The 26,157-nt window shown below is 37.9% G+C and overlaps 3 protein-coding genes across 3 annotated transcripts in view; 1 reads left to right on the top strand and 2 right to left on the bottom strand.

Annotated features, from left to right (window-relative positions):
- Window positions 1-761, bottom strand: part of LOC119720569 (lymphocyte antigen 75-like) — a 68,728-nt gene extending 67,967 nt beyond the window's left edge. The window contains exon 1 of the mRNA XM_038190285.1: window positions 630-761. The gene's annotated coding sequence lies outside the window, so the exon portion shown is untranslated. The remainder of the gene's footprint in view (window positions 1-629) is intronic.
- On the bottom strand, window positions 622-21,054 carry LOC119720393 (perlucin-like protein). The gene is made up of 4 exons (XM_038190058.1): window positions 20,925-21,054; window positions 3,342-3,508; window positions 2,451-2,572; window positions 622-766 (listed from the first exon to the last, which is right to left on the bottom strand). Exons 1-4 carry the CDS (start codon window positions 21,052-21,054, stop codon window positions 622-624), a joined length of 564 nt encoding a protein of 187 aa, XP_038045986.1.
- A 1,429-nt stretch (window positions 21,055-22,483) lies between these two features.
- On the top strand, window positions 22,484-25,604 carry LOC119720072 (scavenger receptor cysteine-rich domain superfamily protein-like). The gene is made up of 4 exons (XM_038189595.1): window positions 22,484-22,607; window positions 23,277-23,398; window positions 24,433-24,892; window positions 25,245-25,604. The coding sequence occupies exons 1-4, from the start codon at window positions 22,553-22,555 to the stop codon at window positions 25,565-25,567; spliced, it is 960 nt and encodes a 319-aa protein (XP_038045523.1). The 5' UTR covers window positions 22,484-22,552; the 3' UTR covers window positions 25,568-25,604.
- Window positions 25,605-26,157: the final 553 nt, after the last annotated feature.

The raw sequence follows: 26,157 nt of genomic DNA, 5'->3' as shown, positions 1-26,157 counted from the left end.
AAAAATATGGTCAACCAATGATGCACCGTTTTATGTACTTCACTAATAAGAGGCTCAATAGTTACCCCAAATAAAGGGGGGGGTGTGTGTTTTTCCAAAGAATGGGGACACAAATTAGTTGCAGGCATTTGTTTATGGTGTAAATCGAGGACACACACGAGCAACATCATCGGTGAATCGAGGACAGGAACCAAATCGAGGATGACCTCGATTAGAAAACATGTACAAAACCAGTGAGAGCTGTTGCAAAAAAGTTAGGGTACAAACAAAGGAAAAGGGAAGAGGAACAAAAATAAATCCTTGATTTACACCATAAACAAACGTGTGGGCATGTGTGGATGTACATGTTTTACACACACTCGGAGACCAGATCACACAAAAAAAGAACACCAGATTCTTTGTTGTCCTCGGGAGTTCGTCTTTTCTTGAGGGTGTTCCTCAGGAGTAAAGGTGTGTGGTTAGTCTACAAGAAAGTGTTACATCACAGGAAAAGAGGATAAGACAAAGCCTCGTCCTCGAGAGTAACGGAAAAACACGACTGTCCCCACCCCCTCCCGGCCTGTCAGTTACATCTCCGATGCTAATCCAAGGGCCCATACTAGCAATCAGCTGAGATGTTTGTCACTTACAGCTATTCCTTTCACAGATGTAAGGTCTGGTACCGAAGTCACAGGCTGCGTCATTCCATTTTCCATTGGACGGTTTGAAGGTAACACAATCCTCAGAGAAAAGCCAACCGTTGTTGGGTTGGTTAGGCGCCCAGTTCCTAAGGTTGAAGAGAAATGGGAAAAAAATGTTGCAACCTGACGTCACTTTTTGCTATCATCTCAATGATGCAAAAATGATAAGACATGAATCTGGGACTGAGAAATATTCCCAATTTTGTTAGAAAATACTAACAAACAATGAGACAACGAGCTTGTTTGTGGCAAACCATCGTGGAACCATGTTACTCCTCTACTTTATCAGTTACATTGGTTGCCTATACAATCTCGTATACACTTTAAAATCCTTCTGTTGACCTTCAAGGCTCTTCATGATCTTGCTCCCAGATACATTATAGATATGTTGAAAGTTAAGGTCCATTCCAAGTATTCCCTGCGATCCAATGGGCGCTTGCTTTTAGATTATCCATCTGGGAGAATGCTAAAGACTATGGGGGATTGTGCATTTGCACAAGCCGCTCCCAGCTTATGGAACCGGCTACCGCCTGAAATTCAGTCTGTTCAGTCTCTAACAGTTTTTAAGACTAAGCTTAAGACTTTTCTTTTTACAAAGGCATTCGTATAAGGTTTTACTATTATCTATTTTAAATGTAGGTCTTGTTTTTGTAATTTTAAGTTTCATTGCTATGACAGTGTTTTCTAAAATATCTAGTGTTTTTTACATTTAAGATTAATGTTTAATTCGAATTTGTATTTTTAATATCTTAGCTAAACAATTTTTGTAATGCGCATTTGAACATTTCATGGTATATGCGCATAATAAATGCAATTTTTATTATTATTTATTAATGCTCTCCACGACATCGCACCGGCAGACGAAAATGGAACTCACTTGCGGCGCCTGAAAGCGGTGTGGTACCCACATACACCGCGCGCGCAGATTGTTTTGATGTCATCACGTGATGCATACATTTACATAATTAGCAAAACAAAATGGACGACAGCCGTTGGAACTGGCGTTTTTTTTACAAACAATCCACCGAAATCGTCAAGATTTTTTACATTTTTTTTTGTAGTCTGTTTCAAGTCGATCATTACATTAGGCTTTGTAAATGACTGCTGAATGTATGAGGTATGTAAATGAACTCTGGGATGGGATATTAGAGGTGAAAATGAACAATTTTTGAGAGGCCATTTTTTTAGGGTCTCTTGGTCTTGCTACCATGCACATTCTAACGAACAGGTTATTCCTCCAGCGTTACATGTAAATGAATATGGAGCATGTCAGCTGGAGTTACTCAAGTTAATACAACATGTGCAAGAAAGTTTTCATCCTGAGCAGAACCACAAAAATTCAATCTCTTTCCTGTAAAAAAAAATAGACTTTTTACGATAAACCTTCACAAGTGATACATTTTTTATACATGTACTCGTTGCCAAGGTCATAAATGTTGATCGTCCTTACCCGTACCCATGAAGGAATATGTTGAGATCGATTGACAACTCCACGAAGGCACGATTTGACCACACCGCGTTTGCGGCCTTTCTATGAAATTACTTTCATTCGGCAACAGAGGGCGCTCAAGTAATAAGTTGGTTGGAAAAAACTGCCTCGGAACAAAAATACTGAATTGAGAGAGACATGGCTTGTTACAAATTAAAGAAAAAAAACGTTAAAAACTGTCCAGTGCTACATGTTTTATGCAACTTAATTAACATTACTGAGTAGGATCTCATGGCATATTTTAAAACGTCAAATCCCTACCTCATTTCAAAGCAACTTACGTGTAGTTTGTATCGATAAGCGACTGGCCGTCGACCCATCTGAAATCGTTCTCATTGGGGAGGTCATGTAGTCCGACCCAATACTGAGATGTGACCCCTGCCAACATCGACTGTAGGAAAGTCTGGATTGAAAAAAAAGAGAGAAATTTATTGGGCCTTCAAAGATCAGCACAGGAGAAAAGCAGAGACAGCCAAACTATCTGGACCGACCGACCGATTAGAGCACCTCTCGCACGGACCGTTATGGTCGGTCGGTCGGTTGCCTGTCGCTAGTCCGTTGGACTGTCGGTCCGTCGATCTGTCGGTTTGTTTTTAGTTGACGTATTGACTGAATAAGTTCATCTACAGTTCTCCATGAGAAATAAAATGGGCCAGGAACGAATCTATTCGGGAGGAAATACGTAAAAATATATATATTGAATTGATAATTTTTCAACCCTTATAATACGTTTGGGAAAGAGGGTTTTATTTCATTTTTTTACGCCAGAATTCATTCCCAGGTGGAGTTATCTTTCAGTATTTCTATAGGGTGACACGCTATAATCTCAGTGCACCTAATCCAAATAATCTGGGCACCAAAGGGTTAAAAACGAAGCAAAACGAAACACAAAGAAAACGTTGCTCGGAATTTTGCTCCTCCGATTCAGAGAGGGGAAACCCCTAATGACATCCTGTGACTTTGTGAAGTTATCCTTATTTAGGCAAAAAATATCAAATTTCCTTTAGACCTCATAAGTATAAACGACAGTACAAGACGATTATGATGATCTGGGTCCCCTCCCCCCCCCCCCCCAAGTATTTTCGCAACATTCCGCCGGTGTGTGGCAGCCACTCCCCCTCAATACCAGTTTTCCATCCTTGGATCCTGCCCAGGCCCAGTTTTTGACTTACAGTGGTCGCCTGGTCAGGGATAACAGCCAGATCAGTTCCGGCCCTAGTCTGGCAGTCACTCCGGGCGTCTTTCCAGTCGCGGTTGGAGCCCGCCACGGCCAGGAAGCATTTCTCGCCGAGTTGCTGCCAACTGCCCCCGCATTTCACTATCCCGTTCTGTGCCGCAACTGCAGATTCAATAAATCAGTGCAAATGTGTAAACAAAATACAAACCAACAGTGTGTATCAAAAAAAATAGAGAAAAAAAAATATTTAAAATACTAGCTCTTATTTTGCTCAATATACCTTAAACAATGATTATTTCTCAACACAATGCTGTTTTCCCTATATCTCATTTGGACACCTACATCCTGGCCAGAGTATAGCGGTCCAGATTTGCAGGAAAGTGGATGTAAGGAAATTATTAAATAAACATGCATGTCAGCAATCGTTCTGTTGGCCAACTTATACCTGTTGTTCTTTGCCAATCAATAGTGAGTTGGAACAACCTAAGTTGATGCTCCAATGATTATGCAAACGGTTACATAATCAATGAATCATATAGGTTCTAACTAAATATTGATTGGCAAATTAAAGAACATTAAGGTTGGCCAAAAGAGAGATTACTCGCATATTAATCTCCTTTCATCCACTTTGATGCACATTGGACCACATTGACATATCGTCCCTTTCAATTAACTGTCTATATCTCTGGATGTAGGTGTTCAAATGAGATAGAGAAAACAGCATTGTGTTGAGAAATAATCATTTTAAAGCGTATATAAGTTATTATTAAACAAAATAGGAGCTGGTATTTTCAACAAAAAAAGTTACTTGAAATGTTTGGTGGTCCTCACCCGGTTTCAAGTTTCCTTCAACTTTATCAAAATTAAGTAATTAACCCTATTTTGTGGTGTTGGATGCGAGATTCTCAGTGGCGGTTAGGATACCTCTTTTTTTATCCCTATAATCTAAAACTATACCCCATAGCTATGGCCCATAATGGACTTGCAGTCGGCGTACATCAGGACATTCCAAAACGAATTCATATAAAAGATCGATGAAATAATAGGAAAGGTTTTTTTATTTTCAACTTCATTATTTATTTATGCTTCCCTGGTTCCTTGACCTCACAAAACTAAATGCCGGTCTTCGAAAAGTAAGATAAAGGTTACAAGTTCGGTGTCACTTGTTTTCCTAGCACGGGCATGCAGAAAGTATTATTTTGGTTCAAATGTCATGGCTGTGACCAAGATTAGAAGTTTATTTATAATCTTTCAAAGTTTCGAAATTTCAAAACCTTGAATCTTTTGCCGTGGATCTTTCTTCTACATGTTATCGTCCACAGAAGATCGTGAAAAATAACGGCAGTTATGCTAATGTTTTATATTACATGTACTGAATAGAGGTTCAAGTAGCATTTCAAATACACGCACTTATATTATTTATACAGGGTGTCTCCAATGTGAATTATCAGAAATAAAGGCCTACTGAATATTTCAGAAGGAGGCAACTACATTAGACAAAAAAAGGCCTGAATGATGTTCTTTATCCAAGGCTATTATTAAGTTCATTACGTCATTGTCACGTGCTGATTTTGACCTCTTTCGTACAGGCTATCAGTTTGCGCTTGCCCAGTCATCCAAGACAATGACGTAATAATGTACAATTGGATAATAATTTATTGGATGGAGGACATCCTTGCATTTCCCCTTGTAGTTGCATGCCTCTTTCTGAAATATTCAGTAGGCATACATTTCTGATAATTTACATTAAAAAGATTGGTATATATTTTGAGAAATCTTGAATAGAAAAATGAAACTTGTTTTACTCCCCACTTGTGTTTGTAAATTAATAAATTTGTCTGTGATACCAACAACTGCCCCCCCCCAAAAACAAAATAAAGAGTATCCGTTGTGGATCGACGGAATTTGACAGAATGCAGCAAGACGAGCAACCTATAGGGGACAGTTAATGCATCCTGAAGGAGGTGAGGTGTAATGATACTTGGAGTTTTTAGTGTGACGATCGGAGCATACCGATCACAATTCTTATCAGAGCCACCTCTCGCTTTTATCGAAGACCGTCTCTTCAAAATTGAAGAGCCGCAAAACTTCTGATATAGTTTTCATCACCATGCAAAGCCTCATGCATGGGGAAAAGTTCACGGAGCGCCAACACCATTTCTGCTAAATTTGTTACCAATGCAACATTACAGGGTACCAGCTAAATTGTCATTGTGTTACTGGTATATTGCTTGTGACCGTTTTATGCTCAGCAAAAAAATCTTGGGCAAAATTCTGTGTTTAGCGGCAGCCCAGATCTACGTGATTCAGAAACTATAAGGTTAAATGTCAACCAATCTATAAAGTCGCATCATGAGCCTTGTTATTCAGACCTAGTACCTGATGGGCGTGATAGATCTGTACCGAGCCTGGTACGAATCTTATCTGAGTAAAAGTCAAGTGGTTCCTTGTCTACATGACCACATATGCTCACAGTCATGTAGGGCTTTTGGGCGACAATCTATGATATCAGATAAATTATGGAGATAACTTTCTGCGAATAAAATGGTGAGTTTGCAAGTTTCTAATTCACGCAAATAAGCGTGTGTATAGGATTACGAATGCGCGTGATTTTCTCTCATATTGGATTGGGTGGATCTTAGGTCATCTCATCCCTCTTTGTATCTCATCACCAAAAAAGCTCGTAAATATAATAGAAGTTTATACCAATATTAATTGCCTTCAGGGAACAACATCTTGAAGCCAAAGATTCTATAATTGCAAATGATGCTCCTTTTACGTATAATATTGTCTCAGGCTTGACGAATTGAGCTCATCTCTAAGGGCGGCGTCGTCAGAAAATTGCCGAAAAAAATATCGCCGAGGTTAGTGGGTCTAAATATAAAAACCCGGTTTCTTGAGAAATGCTATATAGCATGCACCAGGTTAAACTTCGTATGTTTTGATAACCTTGCTGTCTTCGATTGGAGTTGCCTGGAACTGTACTTTTGAAATTGAAAAAAAAGTGCTCTCTATATTTTTTTGGAGAAAGTTTCTACCAAGGGGACTGCTGTTAAAACGTCAAACACAAAACTGGACGTATCTGTTTTAAAACCGTGTGAGCGAAGTTGGCTTTGCATTTGGTTGTAGACTAACAGTTTCCTTTGAATCAAACCAGATTTACTTAAATTAATTCTCATCACTTCCAGGTTCGGATCCAGAGGGGGGGGGGGGGGGGTTGTCAACCCCCCCCCCCCTCTGGATCCGAACCTGGAAGTGATGAGAATTAATTTAAGTAAATCTGGTTTGACATTTTGTTGAGGGGGGGGGGTTGTCAACCCCCCCCCCAACAAAATGTCAATAAGTGAATCGGTAACAATGTGCGGCGTTACCTATTATGTCCCCCTGTCTGCAACAATCGGACATAAACCAGCTTGACGGACCTGAACCCCCCCCCCCCCATACACAATTCATGTATCTGCCTCTGACATTAATTGAAAAAAATGCGAGTTTTGGTACATTCTCTTTTGAAGGCATATATTTAGTTATAAAGCAAATGTTCTTTTTTTTTGGGGGGGGGAGAAGCAATTACTTATCATCAGTCCCTTAATTGGCATTTTCAATTACTCTTCCTTATAAGGACTATCACAAATGAACATGAATAAAACTGTCCCAAACGTAACTGGAATGACCTGAAATAAACAAATTCAACAAAATTAAAGGGCATAAAGTAATATTTCGGTCCTTATAACGGGACCCTTTTTGAAGGCAACCTGACAGAAACACACAAGTATATTATAGTGGACATAAAACTAATTGGATTATTGTTTAGTTTTAAACACTCGCCCCAACAGTGCATATAATAACCCGCAGACTTCTCTTAGGCACTGGAACGCCTTTTTTGAGTAAACTACAGCTCTCAACATAGAGCAAGAAAACGGGCTCTTACCTGCAACAAGCAGGGAACAAAACGCAACAATCTGCAGCCGCATTGCTCGCTGTATCTGGCCCGCCTTGGACCTCTGCATAAAACGGACAAGAAGTAATCCAAAACACGGCGAGCAGATTTTACCCCAAAAACTGCACCGAGGCCTAAACACGAGCTTTTCAGGCCGGTCTGCCGGTGTTAGCACTAAATTTAACTCGTACTTGTTGAACTTGTGGGGAAAAAATCAAACTTGTTGACATTTTGGTAATTAATGGGGCCGACCCATCGGACTTTTACGCCAGCAACGGGGAATAAATATTCAAATGAGATACTTTGGAGGCTGATTTTGTTTATTTTAGACAAAATGTGGGCAGAAAGCAAATCTAGACGCAATTCGATTGGTGAACCAGAACTTTAATCGGAGTTTAATCTCCACGAAAACCAACTGGTACCGAAGAGTAGAGCAAATATTCTCGCCTCGATAAAATTGTATAATTTGACCCAGCTCTTTGGAGGTACAAATATCAAAGATAGCTTCGGTCAATCTTAGAGAGCAAAGTATTCCAATTTGCGATAAGGTATAATAACTGCAAATTTGATGTTTACAAGCTGGAGATTGTAGACTATACAGAACTTCGTCGTGATCATAAGCCCTTATGTCCCAAACAAATTGTGCCAAATTGGACGATATTTGAATGAAAACTGTAGAAAATATGCCCAAAATACTTTTTAAAGCCCAAACTGGGCACAAAACCAGCGTGCTACTTAGGTCATCGCAGTGCAACCTAATGACGTCATATTGTTTACTGGCCAATCAACATTCCTGCCACATTTTAGGAAAATCTGTATTCGCATTTGGAATTTAGGATGGGTGGGGGCATAATGTGCCACCCGGTCCTGAGATGACCCAAAATACCCCGGTCCTGATAAGGTTATAACACCGAAGGGATCTATAGTAGCATGCATCAGTGTAGCTTGGACAGCAGTAGCCTTTAGTCAAGTCCCACGCGCCCATACCCGGACCATCCGGATATGGCGTGTCAAACGTTGCAATATTCAATATTTTGCAATATATATGTTGGATGTTCAATATGTGTTTGTTATCTTTTACATTTATGTGCGATGTTCAATATCAGTGTGCGATGTTTTTCATTATTTGCGCGATGTTTAATATATTTGTGCGATGTTTTACAATATATGTGCGATGATCAATATTATGTGTGCGATGTTTTACATTTATATGCGATTTTCAATTTATATGTGCGATGTTTTTGACGATATATATGTGCGATGTTTTCAATATTATGTTCGATTTTTTGCATTAAATGTGCGATGTTTTTCGATACAATTGTGTGTGTTGTTTTACAATATATTTGCGATATTCTCAAATATGTGAGCAATGTTTGTTTGACATTCCGAGCTATTTGTATTCGATGTTTCATCGGTATATTTGTATTCGATCTTTTGCAATATGCATTTGATGTTTCCCTTTTCATTCGATGTTTCGTTAAGAGTCAAAGTCTGGTTACTAGACCGCGAAAGTCTGACTATTTTACCTAAAGTCAGTGTATGAGAGGTCAGGGGATCGCGTAAAGTGATTAGAGCCAGACCTAAACGGTAAAAACCGGAATTGTGGGTAATTCTTTAAGCATAGGCAATGCGTTCATTATTGTTTGGGCAGTACCCCCAGCTGTGCCTGTACTACCCATAGTGTTATGTGCATCATCTATGCATTGAGGAGTGCATGACACATGGTCTGAGCTCCAAGGCCGATGTGCACCTGTCCCGTTTAATGATCCAGTTACCTGATAATTTGTTAGCATAAGCTGATGTAAAATTGGGCAAAATTAGATGTTTTTGAAAAAAAATCAAATTGTAAGGGGTTAACCTTGCATTTTTTTTTTTTTGCAAAATCGGGAAAAATCAGATGTTTCAGGAAAATTGCAGATTGTATGGGGTTAGATGTTTATGAAACATTTCAAATTGTACTAGGGGTGAACATTGCATATTTTAGCGAAATTGGGCAAAATCAGATGTTTCCGAAAAAATTCAGATGTAAGGGATTAACCTTGCTTTTTTAGTGAAATTTTGCAAAGTTAGATGTTACGAAAATTTCAAATTGAAAGGGGTTAACCTCGCGTTTTTTTAAAGCGAAAATGGGGAAAAATCAAATGTTTCTGGAAAATTGCAGATTGTAAGGGGTTAACCTTGCTTTTTGAATAAGATTGGGGAAAATTAGATGTTCATGAAAAAAATTCAAATTGTAAGGGGTTAACCTTGCATTTTTTTTTGCAAAATAGGACACAATCAGATGATTCTGGAAAATTGCAGATTGTTAGGGCTTAACCTTGTATTTCTAGCAAAATTGGGTAAAAAGAAATGTTTATGAAAAATTTTAAATTGTAAGAGGTGTATCTTAATATTTAGTAAAATTTGGCAAAATCAGATTTGTATGAAAAATCTAAAATGGTAAGGGGTTAACCTTGCTTTTTTGGCAAAATTTGGAGCATATTTTACTAAAATTGGGCAAAATCAGATGCTTCTAAAAAATCCAGATGTAAAGTTTCCGCAAAAACAGCTGTTCAAAAAGAGCCCAATGTTGAACTTTACTGAGTCTGAGGTCTATCGAGGGGACGATCCTTATTTCAACTCCCGGAGATTCGCTGACAGTCTCTATTTTTCTTTTTAAGAAAGTCGAAATAGCTGAAGAGGGAGGTGAGAATCTATATGTGCCCAGATACAAAGAGTAGAAATCTACGCGTCTGCCTTTTGAAAATACACAATTGCAGTGTTCATTGTTGCGTAATGATCCGCCTAGCACAAGACTGTTTTGCACATTAGGCTGTGTTATGCAGCTTCCTAACAAACCAAACACACTGGGCTCATTATATCGACTTGTTTTTACCCATTAAGGTAAAGCAAATGGACCCAGTAATCTTCCTGGCGCGTTTGCTCACCTATAAAGACAGCATTTCTCAGTTTAAGGAAAATTCTAAGGTAACGAAATGGCCGAGTGGTTACGATTCGTCGTCCACGGTTAGCGGGGTCCCGGGTTCGAATCCCGCTGGTGTCTTTTTGGTTTTTAACGTATGAGTTCAATTATTCACTATAAGAGATTTAATTTCCCGTCGTAAAGTACCAACAGTACCTTAGCTTAATCGGTAAGCACTGCTGCTGGTACTGTCCGCGAGTTCCAGGTTGGCGCCTTCGTACAGGTTCAGGGCATGTGGTCCACTCGGAGGATCAGGGCTTAGGGGCCGCCCTGTTCCTCCCTTAGCTCTTTGCTTTTACATGGTGCCTGGCCCTCCGGGGTTATATGGATGGATAGGGAAGGAAGTGTGTATTGGTCGGGGACTCCGAGACCCCGGAAGAGAACTAAGGGATCGGCTGGGGCATTGTTATGGCTCAGACCGATCCCTGAAAGCTTGACTAGCACATAACTTTTTGATTTTTTTTACCCTCTATCTTTTATAACTTTGGTTTAGTTTGATATCTACAGCTGCTCGGCAGGTCTACGGGTAGTATCAAAATTGAAACAAAGGTGTATGTCATAAATCAATGAATATTTCATAATTGACTATAATCAAAATTGAGTTTCGTTTGAATAATTTGACTATCATTATATAATGACGCGATTGCCAATTGACGTAAGAAACGCCATAAATTATACCGGGAAAGAATAATCAAGATGTACATTGTAATATAAATATTATTTATATATCTTTCAAATAACGTGTCTTTAATTGTGAGCATTCCAAACAATACAGTAATTCGCAATAGTAATAGGAATGGTATATGATAGCACGATCAATGCGTCTCTATTAAATTTAAAAAATATAATCTAGGCTCCTTTGTGTGAAATATTCTTTGATTGACTATAAGCATTCCGTACGAATGAGTTAATTCGCAAAATATAGCAACAACAAAAGAGAAAGGAAAAAGAGAAATTTCCTTTACCCTAAAAACTGGAAAAATAATTTGTTTTAAAAAGTCAAATGGGACACTTCATGTATTGATTTAACAGTTTGCAAGGGGTTAACCTTACATTTTAGCAACATTGGGAAAAATCAGATGTTTCTGGAAAATTGCAGCTTATAAGGGGTTAACCTTGCATTTTTAGTAAAATTTAGATGTTTATGAAACATTTCAAATAGTAAGGGGTGAATCTTGCTTTTTTTGGCGAAATTGGGCAAAATCAGATCTTTCTGGAAAATTTCAGATTGTAAGGGGTTAACCTTGCTTTTTAAGTAAAATTTGGCAAATTAAGATGTGTATGAAAAATTTCAAATTGTCAGTGGTTAACCTTGCATGTTTTAGCAAAATAGAGCAAAATCAGGTGTTTATGGAAAATTTCAGATTGTAAGGGGTTAACTTTGCATTTTTGGCAAAATTTGGCAAAATCAGATTTGTATGAAAAATCAAAAATTGTACGGGGTTAACCTTGCCAAATTAGGGCTAAATCAGATGTTTCTGGAAAATTGCAGATTGTAAGGGGTTAACTTGGCATTTTTAGCAAAACTGGGCAATATCAGATTTATATGTACAATCTCAAATTGTAAGGGGTGAACCTTGTATTTTTAGCAAAATTGGGCAAAATCAGATCTTTCTGGAAAATTTCAGATGTAAGGGGGTTAACCTTGCTTTTTAAGTGAAATTTGGCAAAAAAGATGTGAATGAAAAAATTCGAATTGTAAGGGGTTAACCTTGCTTTTCTTAACAAAATAGGGCAAAATCAGGTGTTTATGGAAAATTTCAGATTGTAAGGGGTTAACTTTGCATTTTTAGCAAAATTGGGCAAAATCAGATTTGTATGAAAAATCTAAAATTGTACGGGGTTAACCTTGCCAAATTAGGGCAAAATCAGATGTTTCTGGAAAATTGCAGATTGAAAGGGGTTAACCTTGCTTTTTTAAGCGAAATTGGGAAAAATCAGATGTTTCTTGAAAATTGCAGATTGTAAGGGGTTAACTTGGCATTTTTAGCAAAACTGCATGGGCAATATCAGATTTATATGAAAAATCTCAAATTGTAAAGGGTGAACCTTATATTTTTAGCAAACTTGGGCAAAATCAGATCTTTCTGGAAAATTTCAGATTGTAAGGGGTTAACCTTGCTTTTTAAGTGAAATTTGGCAAAAAAAGATGTGAATGAAACCCTTCGAATTGTAAGGGGTTAACCTTGCTTTTTAGTAAAATTGGGCAAATTTAAATGTTTATGAAAAATATCAAATTGTAAGGGGTGAACCTTGCATTTTTTAGCAAAATAGGGCAAAATCAGGTGTTCATGAAAAATGCCAGATTGTAAGGGGTTCACCTTGCCAAATTAGGGCAAAATCAGATGTTTCTGGAAAATTGCAGATTGAAAGTGGTTAACCTTGCTTTTTTAAGCGAAATTGGGAAAAATCAGATGTTTCTTGAAAATTGCAGATTGTAAGGGGTTAACTTGGCATTTTTAGCAAAACTGCATGGGCAATATCAGATTTATATGAAAAATCTCAAATTGTAAGGGGTGAACCTTGCATTTTTTGCAAAATTGGGCAAAATCAGATCTTTCTGGAAAATTTCAGATTGTAAGGGGTTAACCTTGCTTTTTAAGTGAAATTTGGCAAAAAAAGACGTGAATGAAAAATTTCGAATTGTAAGGGGTTAACCTTGCTTTTTAGTAAAATTGGGCAAATTTAAATGTTTATGAAAAATCTCAAATTGTAAGGGGTGAACCTTGCATTTTTTAGCAAAATAGGGCAAAATCAGGTGTTCATGAAAAAATGTCAGATTGTAAGGGGTTCACCTTGCATTTTTAGCAAAATTGGGGAAAATCAGATTTGTATGTAAAATCAAAAATTGTAAGAGGTTAACCTTTGCCCAATTAGGGCAAAATCAGATGTTTCTGGAAAATTGCAGATTGTAAGGGGTTAACTTGGCATTTTTAGCATAACTGGGCAATATCATATTGATATGAAAAATCTCAAATTGTAAGGGGTGAACCTTGTATTTTTAGCAAAATTGGGCAAAATCAGATCTTTCTGGAAAATTTCAGATTGTAAGGGGTTAACCTTGCTTTTTAAGTGATATTTGGCAAAATAAGACGTGAATGAAAAACTTCGAATTGTAAGGGGTTAACCTTGCTTTTTTAGTAAAATTGGGCAAATTAAAATGTTTATGAAAAATCTCAAATTGTAAGGGGTGAACCTTTCATTTTTTTTAGCAAAGTAGGGCAAAATCAGGTGTTCATTAAAAATGTCACATTGTATGGGGGTTCACCTTGCATTTTTAGCAAAATTGGGAAAAATCAGATTTGTATGTAAAATCAAAAATTGTAAGAGGTTAACCTTTGCCCAATTAGGGCAAAATCAGATGTTTCTGGAAAATTGCAGATTGTAAGGGGTTAACTTGGCATTTTTAGCATAACTGGGCAATATCATATTGATATGAAAAATCTCAAATTGTAAGGGGTGAACCTTGTATTTTTAGCAAAATTGGGCAAAATCAGATCTTTCTGGAAAATTTCAGATTGTAAGGGGTTAACCTTGCTTTTTAAGTGATATTTGGCAAAATAAGACGTGAATGAAAAACTTCGAATTGTAAGGGGTTAACCTTGCTTTTTTAGTAAAATTGGGCAAATTAAAATGTTTATGAAAAATCTCAAATTGTAAGGGGTGAACCTTTCATTTTTTTTAGCAAAATAGGGCAAAATCAGGTGTTCATTAAAAATGTCACATTGTATGGGGGTTCACCTTGCATTTTTAGCAAAATTGGGAAAAATCAGATTTGTATGAAAAATCAAAAATTGTAAGAGGTTAACCTTTGCCCAATTAGGGTTGAATCAGATGTTTTTGGAAAATTGCAGATTGAAAGGGGTTAACCTTGCATTTTAGCAAAACTGGGCAATATCAGATTTTTATGAAAAATCTCAAATTGTAAGGGGTGAACCTTGCATTTGTAGCAAAATTGAGCAAAATCAGATGTTTCTGAAAAATTTCACATGTAAGGGGATTAACCTTGCGAATGCTAAATTTTGGCAAACCTCGGGATGGCCTGGGCTTTAGTGGTCAGAATTTAGAACGATTCTGTATAGGTACATTGTTTACTAGGCATATGTCTACGCTGTCCTTCACAATATATTATTAAATGTCAAAGGATAACACATTTGCTACTTTAGGCTTCAAATGCTTGTGTATTCGTCCGAATGTGACAAGTTATACTAAGCACAAAAATACTTGTGAAAACCTCTTCACCAAATAGGTTACTTTCTGCCTCGAATTAAATCATACAATAATTCGTGCCCATGATTGCCCAATTTTGCTAAAAATACAATGTTAAGCCCTAACAATCTGCAATTTTCCAGAAACACTTGATTTCGCCCTATTTTGCAAAAAATTAATGGTTAATCCCTTACAATTTGAAATTTGTCATAAACATTAAAATTTTTCCCAACTTTGCTTAAAAAAATGCAAGCTTAACCCCTTACAATTTGAATTTTTTCATGAACAACTAATTTTCCCAATCTTATTCAAAAAGCAATCTGCAATTTTCTAAAAACATTTGATTTTTTTCCCCATTTTCGCTTAAAAAAATCAAGGTTAATCCCTTACATCTGAAATTTTTCAGAAACATCCTATTTTGCCCATCCGATTTTTCCCAATTAAGCTGAAAATGCAAGGTTAATCCCTTACAATCAGAAAAAAAATTCATAAACATCTCAATTTGGCCAATTTTACTTAAAAGCAAGGTTACTGCCTTACATCTGAAATTTTTCAGAAACATCTGATTTGCCAAATTTTGCTAAAATATGCAATGTTCACCCCTAACAATATGAAATATTTCATAAACATCTAACCCCATACAATCTGCAATTTTCCAGAAACATCTGATTTTTCCCGATTTTGCTAAAAATGCAAGGTTAACGCCTTACAATTTGAATTTTTTCATAAACATCTAATTTTGCCCAATTTTCCAAAAAAAAGCAAGGTTAATCCTTTACATCTGGAATTTTTCAGAAACATCTGATTTTGCCCAATTTTAGTAAAATATGCACAAAATTTTGCTAAAAAAGAAAGGTTAATCCCTTACAATTGTAGATTTTTCATACAAATCTGATTTTGACAAATTTTGCTAAATATACAAGGTCCACCCCTTATAATCTGCAATTTTCCAGAAACATCTGATTGTGCCCTATTTTGCTAAAAAAGAAAATGCAAGGTTAACCCCTTACAATTTGAATTTTTTCATAAACATCTAACTTTGCAATTTTCTAGAAACTTCTGATTTTGCCCTAATTTGGCAAGGTTAATTCCTTACATCGGATTTTTTTTTAGAAACATCTGATTTTGCCCAATTTTGCTAAAAATGCAAGGTTAACCCCTTTCTATCTGCAATTTTCTAGAAACTTCTGATTTTGCCCTAATTTGGCAAAGGTTAACCCCTTACAAGTTTTGATTTTTCATACAAATCTGATTTAGCCCAATTTTGCTAAAAATGCAAGGTTAACCCCTTTCAATCTGCATTTTTTTCATAAGCACCTGGTTTTGCCCTAATTTGGCAAAGGTTAACCCCTTACAATTTGAAATTTTTCATAAAAATATCATTTTGCCCAATTGTGCCAAAACTGCAAGGTTAACCCCTGGCCTTTCAATCTGCAATTTTCTAGAAACTTCTGATTTCGCCCTAATTTGGCAAAGGTTAAACCCTTACAATTTTTGATTTTTCATACAAATTTGATTTATCCCAATTTTGCTAAAAATGCAAGGTTAACCCATTACAATCTGAATTTTTTTCATAAACACCTGATTTTGTCCTATTTTGCTAAAAAATGCAAGGTTAACCCCTAACAATTCGAAGAGCAAGGTTAACCCCTTACAATTTAAAATTTTTCAGAAACATCTCATTTTGCCGAATTTTCTAAAAATGCTTAGTTAACCCCATACAATTCTGCAATTTTCCAGAAACATCTGATTTCTCCCAATTTCGTTTAAAAAAATGCAGGGTTAACCCCTTTCAATCTTCAACTTTCCAGAAACATCTGATTTTGCCCTAGTTTGGCAAGGTTCACCCCTTACAAATTTTGATTTTTCATACAAATCTGACTTTGCCCAATTTTGCTAAAAATGCAAAGTTAACCCCTTAAAATCTGAAATTTTCCATAAACACCTGATTTTGCCCTATTTTGCTAAAAAATGCAAGGTAAACCTCTGACAATTTGAAATTTTTCATAAACATTTAAATTTTTTCCAATTGTACTAAAAAAGCAAGGTTAACCCCTTACAATTTGAAATTTTTCATACACATCTTATTTTGCCAAATTTCACTAAAAAAGCAAGGTTAACCCCTTACAATCTGAAATTTTCCAGAAAGATCTGGTGTTGCCCAATTTCGCTAAAATATGCAAGGTTCACCCCTTACAATTTGAAATGTTTCATAAACATCTAACCCCATACAATCTGCAATTTCCCAGAAACATCTGATTTTTCCCAATTTTGCTAAAATGTAAGGTTAACCCATTGCAAACTGTTAAATCAATACATAAGGTGTCCCATTTGACTTTTTCAAAACAAATTATATTTCCAGTTTTTAGGGTAAAGGAATTTTCTCTTTTTCCTTTCTCTTTTGTTGTTGCTATATTTTGCGAATTAACTCATTCGTATGGAATGCTCATAGTCAATCAAAGAATATTTCACACATAGGGGCCTAAATTATATTTTTTAAATTTAATAGAGACGCAATGATCGTGCTATCATATACCATTCTATTACTATTGCGAATTACTGTATTGTTTGGAATGCTCACAATTAAAGACACGTTATTTGAAAGATATATAAATAATATTTATATTACAATGTACATCTTTATTCTTTCCCGGTATAATTTATGGCGTTTCTTACGTCAATTGGCAATCGCGTCATTATATAATGATAGTCAAATTGATCAAACGAAACTCCGTTTTGAATATAGTCAATTATGAAATATTCATTGATTTATGACATACACCTTTGATTCAATTTTGATACTACCCGTAGACCTGCCGAGCAGCTGTAGATATCAAACTAAACCAAAAAATAAAAGATAGAGGGTAAAAAAATCAAAAAGTTATGTGCTAGTCAAGCTTTCAGGGATCGGTCTGAGCCATAACAATGCCCCAGCCGATCCCTTAGTTCTCTTCCGGGGTCTCGGCGTCCCCGACCAATACACACTTCCTTCCCTATCCATCCATATAACCCCGGAGGGCCAGGCACTATGTAAAAGCAAAGAGCTAAGGGAGGAACAGGGCGGCCCCTAAGCCCTGATCCTCCGAGTGGACCACATGCCCTGAACCTGTACGAAGGCGCCAACCTGGAACTCGCGGACAGTACCAGCAGCAGTGCTTACCGATTAAGCTGGTACTTTACGACGGGAAATTAAATCTCTTATAGTAAATAATTGAACTCATACGTTAAAAACCAAAAAGACACCAGCGGGATTCGAACCCGGGACCCCGCTAACCGTGGACGACGAATCGTAACCACTCGGCCATTTCGTTACCTTAGAATTTTCCTTAAACTGAGAAAAGTTGTCTTTATAGGTGAACAAACGCGCCAGGAAGATTACTGGGTCCATTTGCTTTACCTTAATGGGTAAAAACAAGTCGATATAATGAGCCCAGTGTGTTTGGTTTGTTAGGAAGCTGCATAACACAGCCTAATGTGCAAAACAGTCGTGTGCTAGGCGGATCATTACCGTCAACAATGAACACCGCAATTGTGTATTTTTAAAAGGCAGACGCGTAGATTTCTACTCTTTGTATCTGGGCACATATAGATTCTCACCTCCCTCTTCAGCTATTTCGACTTTCTTAAAAAGAAAAATAGAGACTGTCAGCGAATATCCGGGAGTTGAAATAAGGATCGTCCCCTCGAAAGACCTCAGACTCAGTAAAGCTCAACATTGGGCTCTTTTTCAACAGCTGTTTTTGCGGAAACTTTACATCTGGATTTTTTAGAAGCATCTGATTTTGCCCAATTTTAGTAAAATATGCTCCAAATTTTGCTAAAAAAGCAAGGTTAACCCCTTACCATTTTAGATTTTTCATACAAATCTGATTTTGCCAAATTTTACTAAATATACAAGGTATACAATTTAAAAATTTTCAGAAACATTTCTTTTTGCCCAATTTTGCTAGAAATACAAGGTTAAGCCCTAACAATCTGCAATTTTCCAGAATCATCTGATTGTGTCCTATTTTGCAAAAAAAAATGCAAGGTTAACCCCTTACAATTTGAATTTTTTTCATGAACATCTAATTTTCCCCAATCTTATTCAAAAAGCAAGGTTAACCCCTTACAATCTGCAATTTTCCAGAAACATTTGATTTTTTTCCGATTTTCGCTTTAAAAAAAATGCGAGGTTAACCCCTTTCAATTGGTTAGGTTAGGCCAAAAAAAAAGTCTCCGGTTTCTGGTATGGAGCTTGCCCAAAAAGTGGTGCGGCGACGCGGCTTGTTTTTTTTACCTGTTTTTTTTTTGCTTCAAATGTCGGCTGATGACTGCAAATGGTGCCCGACTAAACTTAGTGCAAATATTATGGGAGACCAGAGAGGCCACATAAAGCTTATTCTCGATCATAACCCCATCTAAAAACACGTTAAAATTTTGCAGCAGCAGGATTCCAGTCAAACCAGTGAGTTTGGCGGTTTTGAGACATCATCGTTCATTGAAAATAAAAACTTTTTCATTTTGCCGACGCGCATGGCTACGTCGACGCGCGCGCATACCAGAAACCGGAGACTTTTTTGTTTGGCCTTAATCACTTACATCTGAATTTTTCGGAAACATCTGATTTTGCCCAATTTCGCTAAAATATGCAATGTTCACCCCTTACAATTTGAAACGTTTCATAAACATCTAACCCCATACAATCTGCAATTTTCCAGAAACATCTGATTTTTCCCGATTTTGCTTTAAAAAATGCAAGGTTAACCCCTTACAATTTGATTTTTTTTTTCATAAACATCTAATTTTGCCCAATTTTACATCAGCTTATGCTAACAAATTATCAGGTAACTGGATCATTAAACGGGATAGGTGCACATCGGCCTTTCAGCTCAGACCATGTGTCATGCACTCCTCAATGCATAGATGATGCACGTAACACTATGGGTAGTACAGGCACAGCTGGGGGTACTGCCCAAACAATGATGAACGCATTGCGTATGCTTAAAGAATTACCCACAAGTCCGGTTTTTACCATTTAGGTCTGGCTCTAATCAGTTTACGCGATCCCCTGACGTCTCATACACTGACTTTAGGCAAAATAGTCAGACCCTTGCGGTCTAATAACCAGACTTTGACTCTTAAAGAAACATCGAACGAAAAGGGAAATATCAAATGCATATTGCAAAAGATCGAATGCAAACATACCGATGAAACATCGAATACAAATAGCTCAAAATGTCAAACATATGTGTGAAACATTGCTCACATATTTGAGAATATCGCAAATATATTGTAGAACAACAGTGAACACACACAATTGTATCGAAAAACATCGCACATTTAATGCAAAAAATCGAACACAATATTGAAAACATCGCACATATATATCGTCAAAAACATCGCACATATAAATTGAAAATCGCATATTAATGTAAAACATCGCACAAATATATTAAACATCGCGCAAATAATGAAAAACATCGCACACTTATATTGAACATCGCATATAAATGTAAAAGATAACAAACACATATTGAACATCCAACATATAGATTGCAAAATATTGAATATTGCAAAGTTTGACACGCCATACTATATAGGGTGAGTAAAACAAAGCGAAACCGAAATGCTGGGAATATTGTTTTAGACAAGTTCTGCATAAAGTACTCTCAAAATCAAGGATATGAAATCCCAATTCATAAGCTTTCTTTTAGTACAAGAATCATTCAAATCACCTATGTACTTTTCAAGTTACGGAATTTTAAACACAACCACCGTTTTAAAGTTCTGTCCACAAATCACACAAAAGTGTGCGTTCTTTCAGCAAAACGAAAACAATTCACACACATCCCTATGTGATTTGTTATCGTTTGCTGAAAAACCTTTTTGTGATCCGTGGACAGAACTTAAAAACGGGTAGTTGTGTTTAAAACTCCGTAACTTGAAAAGTACATGAGTAATTTGAATTATTCTTGTACCAAAACAAAGCTTATGAATTGGGCTTTCATTTCCTAGATTTTGAAAGTGCTACATGCAGAACTTCACTAAAACAATGGTGCCGACATTTGGGTTTCGTTTTTTTTTTACTCACCCTGTATCACAGTTGGGGACAGTTGGGAAAAGGGGGAAATACTTTGCCGGATTACATACATATACTACAGTTTTGAACATTTAAATTGGTGCTACTGCTGGTTTATTTAAAAAATTAATTGGTCAAGCAGTCACTCAGTTTATGGGAATAGTGCCGTTGGTTTGTCTGTGAGTGTATTAAGCGTTTTTGTTTTCTTTTCTTTTTAGTTGGGGGTGTGGTGGTGAATTTATTTTTAATTCACATGTTATCATCATAGGCCTAATGATTTCTTAATCAACCCCGTGTGTTTTGTGTCAGTCAAATAACTGTACTGTTTCTGTTTTGTTTACAAAAGCTGTAGTCGTATAGCTTCTCAAAAATGGTTCCAATTGTAAATTAATTTATAGTTTTTGTTTACAGGTACGGTTTGGTTGGTTGGCGATGGTTCGAACCCCGCCAGCGGACGCGTAGAGATCTTCCGTGATGCGACCTGGGGGACAGTTTGCAACAATGACTGGGACACGGATGACGTCCAAGTCGTCTGTCATCAGCTGGGATTCTCAGGGGCTGTGGAAGCCAGGTCTGGGGTTTCTTTTTGCCACGGGGGGGGGGGGGGGGGGGGGGGTTCCAATGGAGGGAGTGGCCTGTGATGGGTCTGAGAGTTTACTGGCTGACTGCCCGTCTAATTGCTGGGAGAGAAAGCTGGTAACCGGCATGTAGCCAGGCTCGAGATGATGGCGCCCTCTGTAGTCAGGATGAAGAAGCCGTGAAACGGTTATCACGGTTTCGGTTGGTGCTAATAATCTGCTGAATCATTTATTTAAAGACTATGTATATTAAAACGTAACTCACAACGTCATTCTGTGACAGAATGATGTATTCACAAATACTCATGTTCAAGGCTGTTTTATTGTTAAGAAGAAAATTTAGTCTATCACTCTAGCAATAAAGTCAAACAATTTACTATAGGCCTATATCTTCCCTGCTAATGCTATTTTGTAAATGGAGTAACGGACTAACATTTAAACATTAAAATGTGTTTCATCCCCCGCCCCCCCAATTTATCCTGCCTTTCGCGTTCGATGGTCAACTTAACTTAAGAAATGTCTTCTCTTCAGTGCCAGTACTTATGTTGGGAAAATACTCCCTTAATCTCCAAAGGTTTCATCTAGAAACGTGATCTGACCCACTTCCCCTCCCTTGCATCCGGATGCTGTCAAAAATGGACACACCAATAAGTAATCGATGGGATTGTCGAAACATCCGTCGGCTTCATCTCTAATTCGGATTCATGTCTGGTTTTAGCACCGTTTACAAGCTTTTCATGCGTAAACCACAAAAAAATACTCTGAACAATATCCTCAAACTATAGCATTTGATTTTTCTGAATCAGAACAGGGACCCATAGTAAGTCACATAGCCCCCAAGTCAGAGGCCTATAAATCCCCCGAAACCAAACCCGGAGAGAAACCAGGGTTTCCATAAAAGTTATATTACTGATCGCCGTGTATTCCTTGAAAGGTATAAGACCCGAGAGTGCGTGTCTTTTAGGTCGATTTATGCACCAAGTAAAATGAAATGAAGGTATATCAAATTTTTCATCACTGATTAACCGAAGAAACGAAGATAATAGGCATTATTACGACGTCTCTATGATATTTCTATATAAATTATGGTTCTCATTTCCGACCAACCCAACCTCGAAGGTCAGAAAATATTAGAACCATAGATTTAAAAGGGATCCATTACACTTTCCAATCAGGGAATGTCAGTTATGTGGTTTGATGTATCATGTATTTTGACTGGAAGTCATGATTGGTAATGTTTTTACCTGGTACATATCATGCGCTTCAACATACTTTGTTTCGCCCAGCCTTAATTCATAGCAAGGCGCGATCTGCGGTTGCGTCGTTCCTGACAGCATTTTGATCGTCTCGTGGAATACTTAAATTCTTCGATCGGTATCTGGGTCTGCCAGAATCTCTCCAATACTGCTTACTTACATCATTCGACGGACAAACATTGAGAGGGAGTTCCTGCTACAAAATGGGTTTCATCTGTCCCAACATTGCTGTGTGGATGTTGTCTGCAGTCATTTACCGTAAGTATGACAAACCATACGAAACAAGTTATTGATGCATATTCGTCTTTACTGGTTCGTTAATAATTGTGATGGCTTCTGGAAATAGAATTTGTTTGGCAAGCCCTAGAGGTCACCTATATGAAGAAAGTTTCGATTCGGTCTTTGAAGTGTATCAGAAACTTTGCTAGCAGTTTCATCGGACAACATAGTGTGGTGTAAGTGTTTTCTATTTATAATATTATATACCGTAAGCACTTTTCGTGTGAAGACCAATCAAGTGACTCAGCAGTGGCACATCGTTACGCCACGAAATGAGTTTTTTATCTCAGGATTTTTCTTCGGAAATGTTCCCTTTTTCGAATCAAAAAGCACATACCATTGAAACGAAATTGAATACAAACGTTAAAAAAATGTAACCCATGAAATGGAACTCTTGCTCTGCATTCCTCTTAATGCTACTCGACGACATTGGCTGGATTTTCATTCAGTTTCGACGAAAACGGTTGATTTTAAAGACCATTTGGATTTTCTTGAACTGATTAATTAACCGAATGATCGAGTATCAAGATCTATAAGGACTCTTTATGACGATTGAATGCTGATGTGAGGGAGCATTCGGGTTTTTGTATAAGGTATTTTTTTTCATGGAAATGTGCTGTGTAAACATTTACATTCCTCCTTTGTCAGAACTGTGCTCCGCCCATCCCATAAGTGAAGAAGGTCCACCATTCAGCGAATCCAAGATAGCCAGACTGTTTACGATTGGTACCAGGGTGGTACGTGGACCAGATTGGCAACATGGAAATCAGGTACAAATCCAAATGTCCATCGGTTGTCCATAAATTCAGTGATGGTTTCTTTTCAAGTTCACGAAAGTCACATGTGGTTTTCCGTTGCCCATGAACTGAAAACTTGTCACGTGAAATAAACGGAAGTTAGAGAAAGCTTTATAATTATGACCCACCATGGTGTATCTTCACGGGTTTTCGCCTGTCTTTCAAAATCTTGATTTAGGCCCAGTCATTTTCCTTTTCCCCGCTAAAGAACAGTACTCCAGTCCGCCGACTGCCATTAACTGTTCAATGACGTGGGTTAAGCCGGAGTGGGATACGGGCTGTACGATACAGTTGCCGAATGAGGAAAGCCTTGTCTAGAACGTGTACGCGCCGGTTGCCGAGAATACAAACTGGATCCATTAATTTGCGCTGCAATCGCAGGGACAGTCGACTGCCTTGAACACAGTATAAGCAACGTAGGATCATTTCCAATTACCCGGAAAAGTGCCTATACCGATTTAAGGACAGAAAGCTTGCCCCAAGCGAAAACAGAACTGGTGTGAAATTATTGCACCTGAAATTGTATAGTTTGGAAGAAAAATAACATTGAAGGTGCATGGTTTCAAAATAATGTGCTCGCTGGCCAATTGGTTTTTTTACGTGCATCAGCAACGGAATCCTTACACCCCCCCCCAAAAAAAAATGGGAAAAGGCTTCTCCGTTTTCTCATACTTTATGCAATCTACCGTAGCTGAAACTTCAACAAGTTAGTTGTTATAATGCACCCTTTAAATTTTGAACAGTTTTGTTGCTACAAACTATAGAGAAAATGCATAAAAAGCAAATGATCCTCCTTTAAGGTGGTGTTGGTTTGTTTATTTACATTTTATTTGACGGTCAGTCGCTCAGTTGATTGGAGTATTATAATGCCATATATTGATTGTGGGTGGGGTTTTTTTTTGGGGGGGGTGGGGGTTGAATGATTGATTTGCTGGTTGGTAGAAATATACATGTAATATTTTATGCTAAGGTTCACTGCCTCCTCAAAACACAACTCTTTGTGGCAGGACGGTAATCCGCCTGGTGAGGGTAGCATCGTCACAGAACTCAGTAGCGGCAACGTTTACGTGTTATGGGACAATGGGCACAGAAATATTTATCGAATGGGAGCAGACGGGAAGTACGACCTGAAACTTGTTGAGGATGCACCTATTCGTTTGGTTGACGGGGATGACGAACTCAGCGGTCAAGTGGAAATCAATCACGACTGGACCTGGGGAACAGTATGTGACGTCAACTGGGACATCCCGGATGCCATGGTCGTCTGTCGTCAGCTCGGCAACTTCTTAGAAGCTGTGGAGGTCAAGACGGGATCGTTCTACGGAGAGAGCGAGCGACCGATCGTGATGAACCGTGTGGCGTGTCGAGGGACGGAGAGTCGGTTGGCTGACTGCCCGTTTGTCTGTACCAGCTCTCGTCCCTGTAATACCTCACAAGTGGCCGGGTTGGTTTGCCGACCAAAACTCAGTAAGAAAGACTGTTACCACTCCTTACTATTTCTCGTATTTTAATACCAAAAACAGTTTGTCTTCACAGCAGGATTTCATTTGTCATTAAAATCATAATTAGGCACTATAGTTCGTCATTCTGATGAGACAGATCTTCATCCGATATCAAGTCTATCTTTTAATACTTCAACTTTCTTTTCATCTTATTTCTTTTCCAAATCTGAAACATTCAACAGTATTCCTTATTTGTCCATGCAGTTAAACATGACTTTTAAAAAATGATATAATTCAATCAATCGCTGTTTTGTTAAAAAAAAAAAAAATCGAACAAAGTGTTTCAAGTTTTAAAGAAAATTATATTTGTTTACCAGATACGGTTCGGTTGGTTGGCGATGATTCGAACGCCGCCAGCGGACGCGTAGAGATCTACCGTGATGCGACCTGGGGGACAGTTTGCGACAACGACTGGGACACGGATGACGTCCAGGTCGTCTGTCGTCAGCTGGGATTCTCCGGGGCTGTGGAAGCCAAGTCCGGGGCTCACTTCGGCCAGGGGGAGGGGCCAATCCACATGGAGGGTGTGGCCTGTGATGGGTCTGAGAGTCAACTGGCTGACTGCCCGTCTCATTGCTGGGAGAAACCGGCATGTAGCCACGCCCAAGATGCTGGCGCCATCTGTCGTCGGGATGAATAAGGCATGAAACGGTTATCACGGCTTCAGTTATAAACATAATCAGCTGAAGCATTTATTCAAAGACTATGTATATTAAAGAAATTCGTAACTCACAAGCTCATTCTATGATAGAATGATGTGTTGAAAAAAAAATCATATTTAGCTCACAAATACTCATGTTCAAGGTTGTTTAGTGTTAAGACAAATTTTTAGTCTATAGCTCTAGCAATACAGTCAAACAATTTACTATAGGCCCATATCTCCCCTGCCAATGTTATTTTTTAAATGGAGTAACGGACTAACATTTAAACATTAAAACTGTTTCATCCCCTCCCCCCCCCCAAAAAAAAAATTGTCCTGCCTTTCGCGTTCCACGGTCAACTTAACTTATTAAAATGTCTTCTCTTACCAGTACTTATGTTGGGAAAATACTCTCTTAATCTTCAAAGGTTTCATCTAGAAACGTGATCTGGCCCACATCCCCTCCCTTGCATCCGGATGCTATCACAAATCGCTGGACACACCAATTACGTAATCGATGGGTTTGTCGAAACATTGGCTTCATATCCAATTCGGATTCATCTCTGGTTTTAGCACCGTTTACAAGCTTT

Source organism: Patiria miniata, unplaced genomic scaffold (assembly GCF_015706575.1).
Source record: "Patiria miniata isolate m_02_andy unplaced genomic scaffold, ASM1570657v1 HiC_scaffold_9, whole genome shotgun sequence".
Taxonomy (NCBI): Eukaryota; Metazoa; Echinodermata; class Asteroidea; order Valvatida; family Asterinidae; genus Patiria; species Patiria miniata.
Note: the sequence above shows the minus strand (reverse complement) of the source record. Positions and strands in the feature narration are given on the sequence as shown.